At 33.8% G+C, this 18561-nt stretch overlaps 1 protein-coding gene across 2 annotated transcripts in view; it reads left to right on the forward strand.

Annotated features, from left to right (window-relative positions):
* LOC121381883 (probable citrate synthase 2, mitochondrial) overlaps positions 1-14279 on the forward strand; it is a 32002-nt gene extending 17723 nt beyond the window's left edge. Inside the window, exons 8-10 of one of the 2 annotated variants that reach the window (XM_041511277.1) lie at positions 7695-7796; positions 8793-9002; positions 12392-12592. In XM_041511277.1, coding sequence (XP_041367211.1) covers positions 7695-7796; positions 8793-9002; positions 12392-12496 — 417 coding nt within the window. In that variant the 3' untranslated portion in view covers positions 12497-12592. The other variant, XM_041511276.1, reaches the window with a different exon arrangement.
* Positions 14280-18561: the final 4282 nt, after the last annotated feature.

The raw sequence follows: 18561 nt of genomic DNA on the forward strand, positions 1-18561 counted from the left end.
TGAGAGTAAGAGGTGAGTAGTCATTCGGGTTACCTAGAAGTTACCTTGATTCTATTTGATAAGACTGAAAAACTGGTCGCTATTATTTGATTACAAAGAATGCAGTAGATCCTGTCGGTGAGCCCATTGGGTTGTCTCTCGTTCCAGCCAGTGCACCATGACTGTTTTATCAAAGACCGTGGTATGTGCTATCCTGTCTGGAATGGTGCATATAATAGATCCCTCGCTACTAATGGAAGAATGTAGCTGGTTTCCTCTCTTAGACTGTATGTCAGAATTATCAAATGTTTGACATCCAGTAGCTGATGATAAATAAATCAATGTGCTCTAGTGGTATCGTTAAACAAAACAGACTTTTTTTAATACAAATAATAGCGTGTCATCTACATGTCCACTACCTTGCAACAGCATGGATTATCAGTACAGTACAGTGGAGTGAGCAAATAATGTCATTGGTTCTTGATATGGTTCCAGATATGGTGGTTCAGTTTTGTGTTTCTCTGGTACTCGCCAAGTTCGCCAACTGCAAATTTTATTTTCATTTGGCGAATACATTTTATATAATTCTTGTTAATTTATTACAAAATAACCGGGTTTTTGATATTATTGAAGTTTAAATTGGTGATTTGGTGAAATTTTCTGTTCATCCAGAGCTAGCCTTGTGAAGGTATTAGCTATGGAATAATAAACACCAAACATTAAGAATTCTTCATCACTGCACTGACTAAAAGCTACAATTATGAACTCAAACCCCACTGCATCACCTTACTTTTATGACTGTGATATTAATCTAAATGGTCATAATACATATTCACAACACATAACTGTCTGTCTGTGCTCATGAGCATCCTATTGAAGATGATGAAAACTTTTTATGCCATTGTCATATATATGATGTGGTTCATAATTTACCCACAATCAAATCATTTTAATCTCATTTGGCAATCCGAATTTTAGTATCACCAAAAATACTTGTGCATGTATTCAAATCTGTTCAGGACTTCATTAAAAATAATAACATTTTGCTTTGACACATGCATTCACTGTTTTTTTTAAACTTTTGCCCATTTCTAAATATCATATCAGTTCTCTCTCTTTTCCTTTCTTCATGTCTATTCTTTTTGTTTATTTTGTATTAGCAAGTGATAAATATCAGTGTGTTACATTTGTCATCTTGTTAGGCTTATTCTATTTGGCTGATCCCCAACATGCATATTTGATGGTAATAAAGTTTTAGTAACATTTGTCTCCAGCACAATATGTAAAATATGAGCCAGGTCAGTCAGACTTACACAGTGAAGTTGTGCTGTATGTTTCTTTAAACCCAAAATCAATGTGCTCTAGCGGCGTCGTTAAATAAAACAAACTTTACTTTACTTTCTTTAAACCCACTCCATTGAACTTTCATGCTTGACCTCACATTAAAGGGCAGCTTTATGAGGATAGTTAAGTTTGACCGTGTCACATATCAATCGGACTGACATGGGCCAAATAGCCCCATGTGATGCGTTATGTAATTTTTAAAGCTTAAATCTCAGGCATCATTGTACATGAATGGAAAAGCTTTGGAAACCTGCCCACAACTGGATGTCCTCCAGCAGTTAAACTCTTGGTTTAGTTATTAGCCAAGTGTAGCAGGTCAAATCTGTCCTGGACAGGAGATCTGGCGCAAATCAGAACTCTTGCCTGAACCTTCAGTGCATATGGACATGTTAATAGAGTTTTTCTTCCTTCCCAGCAGGTCAATCATGATGCGTCGATTTTCAACACTTTAATTGTTTTATTGCCTTGCCGTGGTCTCTTTTAGTATTTTCATATACTGAAGAGTACCAATACAAATTATATGTCATCGCCATGGGTACCGGTATTTAACCCAACATGGTGTAATAAAAATTTTTAAATTGTTTTAGAAATATGTTTATATGATTGGTTATTTTTGTTAGAAATATGTTTATATGATTGGTTATTTTTGTTAGAAATATGTTTATATGATTGGTTGGGGTTGGGATATAGCTCATTCAGTGGAGCACTCACCTGAGTAGTCCAGTTAATCTAAGGTTAAAAATGGCCTAACCTAGAACAAATTGCAACAGAATTTATTTTTGTTGTAATTTATTCTTAAAGCCATCCTAGACAACATATCAAAAAAGTACATTGGTGAAAAGTGACTAAATTTGCACAAATAAAATATGGTCTCCACAAGTATATTTTTTAACAGTACACACGTGTGCTAAAGCAAGATATATTTAGTAACTGGTGTTTTAATTGCATTTTATTTTGTCTTACCTCTCTTAATTTATAATTTAAAATAGTTTTTATTTTTCAATACGGCTGCCAACATTCTCATTGAAGTAACAGTTCCTTAAAATTCCAAAGTGATCCGAGATCTTGATAATCTTGCAACATCATTAATTTTTGTTTTAACTTACTCTCACGACCATCTTAAACAACATATCAAAAATGTACATTTATGTATTTTGGGGAAGTGACTAATTTACATAAATTAAAATGGCTACCATACAGCATATGTTACAGTACTTGTATGTGTACCATTACAAGATATATTTAGTAAAGGATGTTTTAAATAATTGTAGTTTGTCCATAATAACTTACTTGATGACTTAGAAAGACCTCTCTTTATTTATAATTTAAGATGGTTTTCATTTTTTAAGATGGCCGCCAACATTCCCATTGAAATAACAGTTCCTTAAAATTCGAAAATGATCTGAGATTTGGTAATCTTGCAACAATTTATTTTTGTTGTAATGTTCTCTCAATAGACAACATATCAAAAAGGTAATTTGATGTAACTGGGTGAAAGTGACTAATTTGAATAATTAAATCTGACCGCCATATGGCATATTTTTCAATAGTAAACACATGTATGTGTTTTGAAACGAGATATACGTAGTAAAGTTACTTTAAATTCATTGTATTTTGTTTGTAATAACCTACATAATGACTTGGAAAGACCTCCATTAATTTATATCTTAAGATGGCTTTAATTTTTCAGGATGGCCACCAACATTAACATTGAAATAACAGTTCATCCATAGTGATCTGAGATCTCGGTAATCCATATCATTTGTGTTTAAAAACGTAGTATGTCACATTGTAGATTAATGAGTTCCACATACAACATGGTCTTTCAGTTAATCAGTTAGTCTATCTTCTGAAGACAAAACTAAGTTCATTTCCATTTCTTACATGCAACCATCCATTCTTTGCCAACTTCTTTCCATGTGCACCATTGTGTCATAGTCTTTTTTGCCAGTGCTCCAATAGGCATTTGAAATTACACATCAATGATGAGGTGAAATCCATTTGCCCTGAAATGGGTTTCTCCATTTTCACATAATGTCTATCTGTAGCATGAAATAACACAAATGTTGAGAATCCAATCACAAAGTTACCCTACCTTACACTCTGAATTATTCAGCAAATTATTAGTTTCATTCATATATAGTAAAAAGGCAATTAATCCACCTGAAGCAGACTCGAAGTATTGAACAGATCAGAAGAATTTGTTTCCTCTAAAATCAATTTTTAAAAACAAATTCTGTTCCCTAGTCAAGTAGACTCAGTACTACATGACTGACAAATAAGGGAATTGTCGTTTATAGATGGACCTGATCCATATCCATCTAATACTGTGTATGTGTAACATTGTACATTTCACATTCCTGGGGTACTGCCACATCATACCCCTGTCCAACAAACCAAATCTGAATGACAATATAAGTTTCAAAATGATATTGCATAAGGCATTAGTTCAGATAATGTTTTAGCAAGGTTGTGACACTTCCCATGATTGCCACTTCCCAGGACAAAACATCCTTCCTATGCTGTCTTTAGGAAGACTGCAGACTACAGAATAATATATATATATATTTAGACATTTGTGATGGCATGTTCTCATGAATAACTGTTAAAACAGTAATGATATCAGGTGCCAATAGTTATGTTTATTTAAACAATGAAAATTCTGTAGATGTTTTAAAAACATGAAGAGGTATGTACAGTCAGAATGGGGTATGCAGACAAACATCAGCTTATTGGCCACATATCACAGTTATTTTCCCATTTAATTGATGAAAATCCAGAAATCTATCCACAAAAGTAGTCTGGTGTTTGTAGTCTGGTGTAGTGGCAGCTATTAGATTGAAGTTGATAGGGGAATGCATATAGTTTGCAAACGTGTAATTTGCTGACATTGAAGACTTTTTAGTGATAATTCCAACCAATGCAAATGTAATACTTTTACTTTTACTGTAAAATGTGTGTACACTGGCCAGGTTTAGTGAGTGTGTTTGTTTAGACCAGTATCCTGTCCTTTTTAGGATATGTTGCCTCCATGCAGGCAAAGGTGCGTAAAACACCATGGGCATGATATTGATAAGAGTGCTGTAGCCACTAATGCTATAGAGAAACAGCCTATAGCCTAAGTAATTGTGATCTGATATAGCCTCTACATGTCAACCATGAACTCTTTTTAAAAGCTTTCAGGAGTCCTTGACCATGTTAACTCTGATGAAACAACTTCTGTACAAGAATAATATAACATACTGAAACTGGCATACATTGAGCTTGCCCTAAGATAACCTCACAAATTGTAATATGTAAATTCCAAAAGGTGAAAAAGAACTTAGACTGAATGCCAACTTCGGTTTGAATGTCTATGTATATACCAAGGTATAGCACAGATTTGATGCATTCAGTGGTTTCCAATCTGTCTTGCAAATTTGTCTTTCTTATTTTGTCTTTTGTCTAACTTGTATCATAAACCTTTTTTGAGTTTTTGCATTACACCATTCACAGCTGCACATGTTGACACAGAAACAGCCATTGTTTGTTGTGGCTAGGACAAATCTTGACCTGATGATCTTATAACCTACATCCTCCCACCCTGTTCATTTCCTTTAATATATATACTAAGTCAGATTAAAAACTTCACAACCATTTCATCTTTGCTAACTAGCAAATATGACAAGAACGTGTTAAATGAGGTATTCAAGTAGGGCGACCTTGAAAGCTAATCCATGATATTGATGCCCACATTCCTTGGGTAATCTCTTGTCAAGATGGCCGTGTGGGGCCTGGACCGTGAGCTGCCATTAAGGGCACAAGTTCCTGGGCCAGCACCTGGTCGCGGTATGCAGCAGCGTTGAGGTTGCCACAGATGACAAGGAGTCGTGAACGTCCATTTCCAGAGAAAGCACCCCAAATCATTACACTTCCGCCTCCACATCTGTCAACTTCACTGACATAACACTGAGCATGACGTTCAACACGTCTCCAAACCATCTGCCTGCCATCGGCAAATCGCAGTGTGAATCGCAGTGTTGGTCAAAATGGGTCCAACATATAAGCGCTGTGCGTGGAGGTGAACGGTTCGCAGCCAATTTCGGATCGTTTGCACGGACACCCAATGTCTGAAAAGTTCATTATTAGTTGCTGTAGCTGTCATGAAATGGTTGCGGAGGTGATGTAACACAATATGACGGTCATCTGCCTATGACGTAGCATGTGGTCTACCCAGTCGGGGGCGATCAGCTGTGGTGCTCGTTTGTTGTACTCTTGTCTGCAGATCATAATTGCTTGTCGACTGCAACCCAACGCCCTTGCAACATCACCTACTGATGTCTCCGCATGCAACATGCCAATGGCACGTTCACGCTGCACACTTGTGAGGTGTGGCATCGAAACGGGTCATAACAAATATCATTTTAATGTGTTTTTTCATTGTGTCAGACTACTGTGAGCAAGTAACGATGAAAACATGTGTGCTATTGTAGTCACGTGACCAGTGGCACATGCAAAACCACTTTTGCTTCAATGGTGCTGTGGACGTGCTATGGATCGGGTCACGTAGGCTGTGATGGGCTTAAATGGAGTATAGACATTGCCATTACAATATTTATTCCTGAAAAATTCTTGCTTTCACCACTCATTGATTTTATTCAAGTTTTAGATTGTGAAGTTTTTAATTTGACTCGGTATACATGTGTACTATAATCTGAAAAACAAAAGTTACCATAATAAAAATTAGTTTTTCTGCGAAAGCAGTCAAAAGGACATTGGACATGGTCATACTGCTACTATGAAGCAGTCATGTGCATTGTCTATAGGTAGTCTGCAACTCACGAGGACGATGTATCCTTCTTCACTGGTTAAACTTGCACAAAACAGTTCTGATGGCATACACTTGTAATATCTTCTCTGCTGATATTTTTCTTGTTTGTTCACACATGTTGAATTAATATAATTGATGACAGGTATTCGAGTAAATGTCTCTATCATTTTCAGTCTTGCTTACTCCCATTCTAATTCTTAGTTCATATATTGTGTATGTTAATGAGCAGTCATTGAATTTTGCATTATGTCCACACTGTATTTAGGCAAACAAGATGGTTTATAGGATTATGTCATCATTTATCAACAGTAATGAGGTAGATTCATGATTGGGTATAACACATGACCTAGTTAAAAATTGTTCATGAATACAAGCTGCTTGTTGACAAAATAGTGAAATACTCTTCTTTTTTTTTTAGAGCAAAAAATGTAGGAAAGACCTCTCTATGATGTCTATGGTATCTAAAAGTGTAATTTTTGTCCTGTGCAACCCACAAAACACATACATTGATATATTACATGAGGGTGTTTGATATAAAAGCGACAAAAAGGTGGCCGCCATTTTGAATAAATTAATGTTTCGGTTCTAAAAATTGGTCGTATACAACAACAAAATCCACCAGATTTGTGTTTATTTATCAAAAGTGGCATAAAAATGACAGGGCATAATTATCTAATGTAGAAAAAATATTTATTTGCCCAAGCTTTTCGTCAGTTCCCCAAATTAAGTCAAAACAATTCAATACTAACGGTGGGCTTAATATATCATTTATGTCACTTTTGTAACTAAATAATAAGTTCATATTTACAAGCTTTCTTTGACAATATTAGTAACACTAACAAAAGTACATTGTTTGTATATATCTACATTTATGTGCGATTTTGGGGAATATTGGTACCCATTTTGAATAAAGGTGGCCATCTTGAATTTTATTTTTCATCCATGTATCTCTGAATGAATTTTAAAGAATGGGTGTGAATATATTTAAGTCATAGCACTGATAATTCCATGTATTTGTCCACTGGATCTTAACAATAGTTCCCCATTGTGTTTGTATGGCGGCCATTTTGAAATTATGCAAATTGGCATGTTTGCTCACCTACATTGATGTTAAACCTTATTTTGACTGGACTAGAGGTGCTCCTGTTAAAAAATTGAATCCCCTAAATGGATCTATTCTCTGATTGGGTCCTCACCACCGCCGCCTTATCTCATCAAGTACCTTATTACTGGTATATCAAATGTGGTATGTGCTGTCCTGTCTTGGAAAGTGGTATATAAAAGATTCCTTGCTGCTGATTAAAAAATGTAGCATGTTTCCTTTGAAGACAACACATCACAATTATTGTATGATTGACATCCAGTAGCCAATGTGCTCTAGTGGTGTCGGTAAACAAAACGGACTTTAATATTTTTGTTAGTGATAAATCTATATGTTATGTTATTTTTGCTTTAAAGAGATATGTCTAGATGATAGGTTATTTTTATTGGAGATATGTCTGTGTGATTAGTTATTTTTGTCAGAGATGTGCTTATTTGACCGTTTATGTTTTTTAACCAGGAAGTGTTGACCTGGCTGACGAAGCTACAGAAGTCGTTAGGTGGTGAAGTGTCTGATGACAAGCTGAGGGACTTTATCTGGAATACTCTAAAATCAGGACAGGTTGGCCATTATTCTCATGTTTCTCTGTGGGTTTAGTCTTAATGTATTCTAACAGCCAAAATTACAAATTGAGATTAAAGTTGAATTTTACTAATATTTGTTATTATATCACCAGAAAGCTAATTAAAAACAATAATTAAAGCACATTTATTTTTGTTATATTTTTCTTGGCTAACAGAAACTTTAATTTTGCAGCAGATTTGCCGACTGAATTTACCACATTGCATAAAATCCGAAGTTTGACATTAGTCGGGTTTAAATTAAGCAACAGAATTTCATAAGGCAGTTTATTATTTGAAAACTCATATTTTTTCTTTGTTTTTAAATATTTCAGTTTTCTTTAACATTGATTTTTTTTTTAACATGTTAAATAAGCTTAATTAAATATTTGAATGTAACATTAAAGAAACTAGAATGTGATATTAATTTAAGTGGTAATTATGCTTAATAAAATGCATGTTTTTAATTTTGTGTTAGTACTTAACCGAGTGTAAATTTGAAGATTGTTCCAGAGTACATAAATATGTGTTTTTGTACCCCCGTTTTTGACAGGTTATATTATGGTATGGTGTTATCTGTCTGTAAACTTTTAATTTCCAGAGCATATCTTCCTTATCCATTCATATAGGATTATTAAAGCTAGCATGCAAGTACAACTTGGGATGTTTGGGTGTCATATACTATACCTAACTCACCACAACCTACGTTTCACACATTACTGTACATTAAAGGAAATCCTTGTCCGGGCCATATCTTCCTTATTATTATAGTATTATCAAACACTGCATGCAGGTACAACTTGAGATGGCGGTGTGTTGTGTGCCATAAATTACTGTCACTGTGACCTACTTTTAAGGCATTACTACACATTAAAGGAAATTTTCTGCTTGTCCAGTCCATATCGTCTTGTTAATTTTGTGTTAGTGCTTTACTGATTGTAAATATAAAGCTTTTTTTTTCATTTTGTGTTATTAATTTACTGATGTTTCTTTGTAGGTTGTCCCAGGTTACGGACACGCTGTGTTGAGAAAGACGGATCCCAGGTATACCTGCCAGCGAGAATTTGCACTGAAACACCTGCCCAACGACCCACTCTTCAAGCTGGTGTCTCAGGTCTACAAGGTTGTGCCAGATATCTTAATAGAGCAGGGCAAGGCAAAGAATCCATGGCCCAATGTGGACGCTCACAGTGGAGTGCTACTACAGGTATTAACAATTCACAGTTTAAGATTTTAAATGTGGTAATTTTAATTTTAGCTTTACTAAGTGAAAAGGCGAGACATTACTTTTCTGGCAGTGGCATCAGCGTTTGCATTTAGCTCAACATTAATGTTTTGTCTTTAGCTCCTCCATTTCTTACAACTATTAAATTCTACATCAATGAAATTTGGTTTATAGTTGCAGGCTACCAATGCAGGTTTATTATAATACAATTTTTTTTTTTTTTTTTTTTTTTTTTTTTTTTTGAAACATTCATTGAGATGAACATAGTAAAATATATCGCCTAAAGTTACAAAAGTACTGTGTAGCCTTTAACAGTAAATAGTAATTTCTACAGCATGTATACTATGCTTGGGAGTAAGTGTACTGTTTTCTAATGAATTTTTAAGAATTTAAGATATTCCTTTCGAAAAAAAACATTCATGCATACTTTAAAGGAATGCTAAAGCAAGGCTTTTGGACTGGTATGTATATTCAACGATATATAATGCACATTATTGCTTAATATCAACAAGTATAATTGTATATTTAATTAATAAAACGGTTACATGTGACGGATAATACATATAACGGATGCAGCCATTTTGTACCATCCCAGTGAATACACCCTCTGGAAAGTCGGTGGTTACATAATAATTAACTTGTCACATCCGGAATTAGACTTGTAACTGAAGAAACAAAATGTACCTGATTTTTGCAGATGCATCAAAATGTCCTATAATAATATCCATCCCAGTAAGCCAGCAATAAGTATATATTATTTTTCAAAGCAAAATAAACCACCATTGTCAAAGTGTCGAAATAACTGTATTATGTTTTGTCCATACATTAACCCATGGACTGACATGATAATTGGAGTGTTTTCTTAGTTAATTGGTCCTTTCTTTCCGAGGCCTGTACCTGTGGTTTCTGATTGGCAGGTTTGTATTTTGCATGGTCACCAGTCAAGGTGTCTAGACAAAAAAAAAATACTTGCCTGTTTTCTTAAGATTACAGGGTATTGTGGGATAACTGCGTGGCCACTCCTAAAACGTAATGGACATTACCAGCCACCCTGCTTTATTACTGTAAATAATTAAGTAAAACCCTTGATTAAGAAGACTTTCCCATCTAAAATCTCAAAACTGATCAATTACGTAGTCCCAAAGAAAAAAAAATTATCACTTGGGTATCATGAGTGGTTGTTTTTGCTCCCAATGTACCGTACCAATAGACCTGATAATATGCATTTTTCTTTGGATTTTTTAAGAAAGAAAAATACTATAACCTCATTTCGTTCTATTAATACAAATTGAAATATATTTAGTTCAATAGTTTAATAATAAACTATTTATGTTGTTTTGCAAGTCAGGTTGATAAAAGCGAAGCGCCTTGTCATAAATGTGCTATAGAAATATAATTATGACATACACTGATGCAGACAATTTGATTTTTTAATTTAAGTATGTACTATTCAGATAATTTGATGCACACAATTATAGATACCTTTCCAATGTTATATGGCAGGCTTCTAGATTATGGTAGCCCCACTCCCATGTCTAGTGATATTCAGTGTTGGGCTAGTAAATAACTACTAGGCTAGGAATTAACTTGTCTTGAATTTCATTATTATGTATAACAAACATGATTAGGATAGTTGGGATAGGAAAAACACACTGGTTCTGAGGAGGTGGTTCATTTAGAACTACGACCCAAGCATCTCAGGTATGCACTACTGACTGAATTAGTCCGGAGGGACATGGTAAGTGTGGTTCTGACTTAACGTGCCCCGTGTACTGAATTAGATCCATCATATTATTATTTTTATGTTTTAAATAACTCGTTAAATGTAGGCCTACAATTAGTTCAATTGACAGTGTTGGTTGGAGGGAGCATTCACATTCACATGGTATTTTTAATTCAACGATTACGCAACCAGTCTCTTTCCCTACAACATTTTTCAACACGTCATTTGACCTACCACTACCAGTTACGAGCGGCTCTGACATCTATGTCAAGTCAGTGTTACATTATTGATCTAGAACGGCCCCAATGTTGTTGATAAAAAATATACAAACTTAGACAAAATCTGTAATTATAAAGGATTTTATTCCAAACGTGGGATGCCATAATAAACATAATCGAAAAAAACATAATTTTAGACATCATAAATGTGAACACAAGTTGTCAAGTAGACCAGCATGTGCGATCCCAGAGTAAAAATCTGGCTCTGATTGGTCAATATGCCACAGAGTACTGCATGTCAAATTGTGGTCCAGTAGCATGGTCTGTGACTTTATAACAATCGTATTGAAACAAACAAAAAATATGTAGTCAGCTACGATCATTGATTACTGTTATTATATTTGGTACATATATACATATATAAATAACAAGTGTACGTTCATTAACCTCTGGTTGAAATAAAAATATTTAAAGAAAAATAATAGACGTAAAAAAAAAAAAAAAAAAAAGACCTTTTTGGTAGAACTATTCCTACGTACCTTTTATCATTTCTTTTCCTTCTTTTTATTATTCTGTCTACTTTTGAATTGTCTTTGTCTAAATTTCATTTCTTTTTTAAATAAAGTAGAAAGTTACACACTTGCCATTTTTGAGACCTCACATAAGTTTTGTAGTTATGAACTAATTGAGACAATTTTACAGAGTTCATTTGTGTAGGCTACAGAAGCCACCAATTAATTAAATTCCTCTTTTTTTCATAACTGTATGAACAGTATAAATGAGTTAGCCTGATCAGACATTGTGATCTATTACCTTACTAAAGTGGACAGTTTCTAATTAATGATAAATTAAAGAGGCAAAAGAGTTTTGATTGGATTGGTACGTCTTTGAAGATGTCTATTAAACCATTGTTTTCAGATTTGTATAACAAAGATAAGTACCGGTCATATATTAAAATCTTGCATGGACGCTACCGTTCACATCACATTTCTTAGTTTTCTGGTATTATTATTTATATTAAACGGGTATTTCTATCAGTTACATAAGGTAAATAGTGGCAATCAATATTATACAAAATTATTTTATGTGCGCTGTTAAGTGTATTGTGCGTTATTTTTCACACTCGCCAGATTGACATTACGTGGGCTGTACGAGCACGATTGTACTCGCACATGTTAAAAGATAAGGTCTGAATTTATTGTCAAACTTACGTTTTTCAGTACTGTGGCATGAACTATTTTAAGTGACTTGTTTATTAATATATTGTCAAACCTGGGTTGATTTTTCAAAAGTACTATGCGATGGAACTATTTTAAGTTAATTGTTTACATATATTTTGTCAAACTTGTGTTTTCAATACTATGGCCTGACAGAGATGAACTATTTTAAGTTAATTGTTTATATATATTTTGTCAAAATTGTGTTTTCAGTACTATGGCCTGACAGAGCTGAACTATTTTAAGTTAATTGTTTATATATATTTTGTCAAACTTGTGTTTTCAGTACTATGGCCTGACAGAGCTGAACTATTTTAAGTTAATTGTTTATATATATTTTGTCAAACTTGTGTTTTCAGTACTATGGCCTGACAGAGCTGAACTATTTTAAGTTAATTGTTTATATATATTTTGTCAAACTTGTGTTTTCAGTACTATGGCCTGACAGAGATGAACTATTACACAGTGATGTTCGGTGTGTCTCGAGCCCTTGGGGTCCTGGCTTCACTCGTCTGGGATCGTGCTTTCGGCCTGCCCCTTGAACGACCAAAATCCTTCGACACGCCCGGTCTTAAGAAGCTAGTTGGTTCAAAGTAACTATGCTGTCCGTGTATACTCATCGTATCAGTTGTTGAATGATATCATTTTGAGGAGGAAAGACTTAGCTCAAGCTTTCTAATTTGTACATAGCGATACTGTTCAAGAAGACAGCTGGTATGATGTGTTTTGATGTGTGTAACATTAGTACCAAACAGTTTACTCTCTTTTTCATGATCAAACTTTAGACTCTTGAAATTTAATATTTTATGAAAGATATTATTGACCTATAATTTACTGGTTAAGTTATTTATTTGTTCCTGTCACTTCTGTAATAAGATATATGACTAAAGGGTTAATTTTAAAAATTAAATCTTGATTCACGCATTTTAAATTAAATCTCGATTCAAATTTTATCATCAAGATGTAGGTATAAAATTCTAGGAAATATTTGGCAGCAAAATGTGACATATACTGACAGGTCTTTTTTATGCCGTCTGGAAAACAACTGAAATTATTAGATTCTAGTTTGATCACCTCATCATTTGACATCTTCTAATAATATTAGCAACAAACTAAGACAAACTCATGTTTCCACTGTCAACTGCCTAATGAAAATAAATACTGATCACCAACCTTCAGAAATCAATATGACAAAAAATGTATTTGCATTCGGCTTATAGTACACTTATCAAATGGGAATACAAGAATGGGACACTATGACAGAAAAAACTAAAGAAACCAGTTTATCAGTTTAATATTATATATATACTCAAGATTGGGTCTTCAACCAAGATGTTCTGAATGTTCAGAACTTTAGAAACCTTATTTCAATATATTCATGTTATTTTATTAGTATTTTTAAACCTATAAATATGTCCTGTCTTAGAACAATATATTGCCTTTAATTAGACTAGTTTATTTTACTGATCATGTTAATTTGGTTACAGATTGAGTGGTTTTGTACTGTATCAAATAAAAAATCAAAGAAAATCAAAATTTATTTTGATGTCAGTGTTGTTGGTTCTTGGACTAGATTAATACTGTATTTGCTATTCATCAAAGCAGTAGCATGTGTGAAAAACATAAATAGTAATAAACCGGTGGAATTGTTATACAACAAAAATAAAATTTTGTTTCATGACTTTTACTTTTACAGTATTACCAGTAGCTTTTTCATCACTTTTACTTACAGTATACAAGCAGCTTTTAACACCTTTTTATTTTTGCAATGTTTTGTCACATTTTATTTGTTCAAACTCAGATTTTTTCAGAATCTATGCTGTTTAATATTTTAAGTGTCACAGAGACCACCATTATATGGCTATGAAAAAATAAAATGTAGACATAACAAAAATATTAGCTTTTTTTTTTTAAAGTGTTCTATAATTAATTCAAACGTGTACGATCTACTTTTACTGCACTTACATATGTGTTTAGGAAATATATTAAAATAGGGTTGTGGAATAGAGTTCATGATTTAAAACTATTGTAGATAAACTGACATGTATTTGTTGACCAATTCAGTATCCTATACTCTTTGATATTAAAAGTTTATTTTATATATTTTTTCTTTGTATTTCTTTATTAATAATTACATTTATGTATGTATATATCAGTGCTAGACTACGTTTATTAAATTATGCATATGTTTGACTGCTAAACTAACATTAACTACAGTGGGTGGAATGTAGCTTGTAGGTAAAGAACTATTCTGAGTTACATTGGCTGATATGATTATACCCTTTTGAAGACCCTTCATGACTGGTATATTGGGGATTTTATACTTTTTTTCCTTTGTTTTTTGCTAAGTATTTCCCTGAAATGACAGTGATGTAATATAGATATTTTGGGATTCTATCTTAAAGTCCAACTCAAAATCTGGGAGTTGCAGAAGCATGGAATCCTGCTGAATTGCATCCTGGTTTATTTCACCTGTGTATGGAAAAGTATATATGAAAAATTCCTTGCTGGTTTTCTGTAGTTGTCTGTAACATCAGCAGGTTTCCTCCATCTAGTCACAATACCAGTATCTTAGACACCAAATCGTCTTAGTTAAAAATGTGCTTTCTCCAGTTTGTGGGTTAGTGCATATAAAAGATCCCTTGCTACTATTGGAAAAATATAGCGGGTTTCCTCTCTAAATGTCAAAATTATCAAATGTTTGACATCCAATAGCCGATGATTAATAATAAACCAATGTGCTTTAGTCATTAAACAAAACAATATTTAATTTTTTAAACATTCCTTTCATTTCTGTTACAATTATACCAATATGTTGTGTTGTTTTCTTGTAGTGACAAGGTTTAAGCTGCCATTCACTAAACTGACAAATTAAAATGTGAATATATTTCATCATAATTTGTCAAACATTTTGGAATTAATTTCTTCGTTTTTGTGCTAACTCTAATTGGATCAGAATCTGGCTACATATTTTTAAATAAAAGGACCAAGTTGCTAATATTACTTTGTCCCACTTAAACGCTGGTAGTAGAAATGTGATTGTTAATATTTTATCTACAGTTCCATTCATCAAAATTTAGTTCATTGGAAGTGATTGTTGCAAGATTCGTTCCCTCAGTGGCACATTTGGTTCTTCTCCTGATGTGTGATGGGTTGCAGAATCAAATCTGAGGCATGTTATTTCCTAAGCTGGTTTTTGCTCCTGATGTTAAATGAATGTGATATGACAAAACACAATGGTACCAGTCAAATTGTTAGTGAGTGCACTCCTTCCTGAACACGCCACTGTGGGGTTTTGTATTTTTTTTTTTTGGGGGGGGGGGGGGGGGGGGGGGGGGGGTTTGCAGGTGTGTTTGGGGGTTGTTTTTTTATGGGGGGGGCTTGTATATCAAAGGATGTGATGTTTGCTGTCCTCTGGGTAAACAAGTAAAAAAAACTAATTGCTTTTAACTTAAAATCTAGTGTCAAAATGACTATTTGATGTTTAAGAGCTGTAGTTTTAAATTAAATCGATTTGTTTCCTAGACAGGTCAAAGGTTAAGGATATTAAGAGATGTGACCTTTTTAACTTTATCTTCTTTGTTTTGTTTTGTTTTGGTTTTTTGTGCACAAAGTAGCCTGGATTTGATCTGCAATATTAAATAATTAAGTATAGTACAGAGTTCTTAGCTTTTTTAAAAATTAGTTCAGCATTTATTTCTAAATGGGTACTGCATTCCTGCTCAAACGTGTTTGCAGGAAACAGCAGGGGGGATGTAGATGTGAGTGAAGTTTTTAGGGACGATCGGGTCATGCTTTTCAAAAAATAAATCTTGGAGCAACAGAGGGTTTTGAAGCTTAAACCCCTCCTTTGCATATACAGCTGCTGCTAGCTTTATTTGAAACATTCTACAGCAGTGTTTTCAGAATATATTTACAAATAGTTATCTTAACAAATGTATATTTGATAGACTTGTATTCCTTATTCTTTAAAAAGTTGATTGTCCTTCAATAATGTGGTATTGCCTGTTGTGATGCTATATTTAAGGAACTATTGCCACCAATAAAACCAACTTTCTGTGATAAAAATGAGGTGATTTGAAGATATTCGCCTTTTGAACTTCATATCAAAATATGAATACAGTTCAGAATGGATGAATTGTATGGGGGAAACCTTTATTTCTAGAATCAAGACCATGATATTGAATTGAAATGACCAGCATAGTTGATAATTCTAACAATTATTTTATGATTCATATTCATTATGTCGTAAGAATTGCAATGACGTGTAAGCATATTTTCATATCTCCACTGTTCAAGGGCACAGGAGATGTAATATACTGATAGAAAGAAATAAGGGCACACTTAGTATTGTTGACTAGATTGATTGAAACATATTTTATTGCATATACGGTACAAATGGATTGGGCACAAGTTATCCAACTTACAAGGCCCTCTCCTAATAATAACATACAATAATGACAATATGACAATAAAGGCAACTACAACTATTACAATTAACTATAAGATGCAATGTTGGACTGAATGTCAGCGACAGTTAATTTCTGACACACTGCATGAGATTGCTTCGCAGGATCAAACCACCTCGGTGGATCAATTCAGCCCATTATTTTTTTTCTCATTCCAACCAATGCACGACAACTGGTCAAAGGCTGTGGTATGTGCTTTCCTGTCTGTGGGAAAGTGCATATAAAAGATCCCTTGGAAAAAATAAAATGTGTTGCCTTTGATAACCTGATGACTACATGTTTGCAATATTTGGTAATATTTATGTAGTCCTTTATTTCTTTCAATCAATATATTAGCTTTGTATACAACAGTATAACAGGTTAATTTTATTTTCGATCACCCTTGGTCCTTGGTACAGACATTTTGCTGTCAGTTGTTTAATATTCTGCGACGACTAGATTGGCACAGGTGGTCAATGAGAGCTTATTTCTTATGAAACATTCTTGAAATCAATACACATATTTAATTCCATGTAATAAAGGAGGGAGTGGGGTGTGAGAACAAAAGCAAATTCTCAGGATACTTTATAATATTATTTTATAGACTCAAGAGGTGAAAATCTCAATTTTGGGCAAAATGAAATGAAATCTACAGGCTGGTATTATGTACACAGAACTGTGAAATGGTAGAGTGATGGCCTGATAGGGAAAAAACTGAAAGATCATTTGACCTTCAGGGTTTTTTTCTTCCACAACCACCAGTACCTCATGACATCTGTATCAAAGGCTGTGGTATGTGTTGTCTTAACTGTAGGAAAAAGCATATAAAATATCCCGTTATTATTCGATAGTAGCCTATGTGAACCAGGTTTCAAAATATCAATATTGTTAAGATGCCAAAATTGGAAACACCACTGTATATTAAAAAATGTTTTGAGGAGTTGTTAAAAAATATTCCTATACTTTTACAAGTATATACTGTGAAAGCCATTGTACCATTCTACCATTGAATACGTCGGTCTTGTAAAAAAAATTAAAGTATAGCAAAACAAATACACAAGTTTAGGACTGAAATTACAAACAGTATTTCTCTGTTAGTCATGTGCAACTTTCCTATGCAGATGTATTTAATAATTTGTAATATATGCACAGGTGTTTGTCAGGCGACATGTTATCAACATTCAAGTCTTAAGCAAGTCTAAAATAAATGTGTGTTCACCTTTCGTAGATTCAGCCCTCAAGACCACTACATAATAGGGTGTTAGTTAAAGATACTATAGGTATTCAACGGTACACAGGAAAATAGTGAAAAAAAGTGTAAATAAATATATTCATGAACATTAACCAGTATTGTATTTTCTGGATATTTGAAAGGTTGGTGTTGTGTGCGGCAGTAGGAATGTTGTGTTAGTATGTATACTACAAAGTATGGTGTATAGTTGGTAAAATATGCAGCTAATCTGGAAGTATTAAAGGTCTTTAAAAAGATTATTTTGTCTTTCTTGCTTCTTCTTTTTTTCAATATGTAATTTAGTGGCTTTAGAATTGTTAATCCAGTATATGTATATGGGATTTAGTTCACTTTAACTTGATTTTCATGCGAAGTCTTGTATCCCTTTAATGTTCAAGCAGTCTTGGACACACCTTCATTATAACAGTACCCAGGATTACCGATTATCAGATTAGTAACTGAGAGGTCACTCACTCCGAGTGGGAACCGGTAATGGTGTGGGAAAACAAACATGGTACCTACCAGGTTAATGGCTTTAAATAATCCCCCACCAAGGTCAGTGGTCATCTTTGTTGGATGACCTTCATATAAAAGTAGCTTGTATGGCAGCAGTGAACCGAGCTTTCAAACACTCCAAAGTAAGCAGGGAAAGAGTAAATGATGGCTTAATGCCACTACATGTTAAATAAAAACAAAAACCTGTG

This window comes from Gigantopelta aegis, chromosome 9, assembly GCF_016097555.1.
Source record: "Gigantopelta aegis isolate Gae_Host chromosome 9, Gae_host_genome, whole genome shotgun sequence".
Lineage (NCBI taxonomy): Eukaryota > Metazoa > Mollusca > Gastropoda > Neomphalida > Peltospiridae > Gigantopelta > Gigantopelta aegis.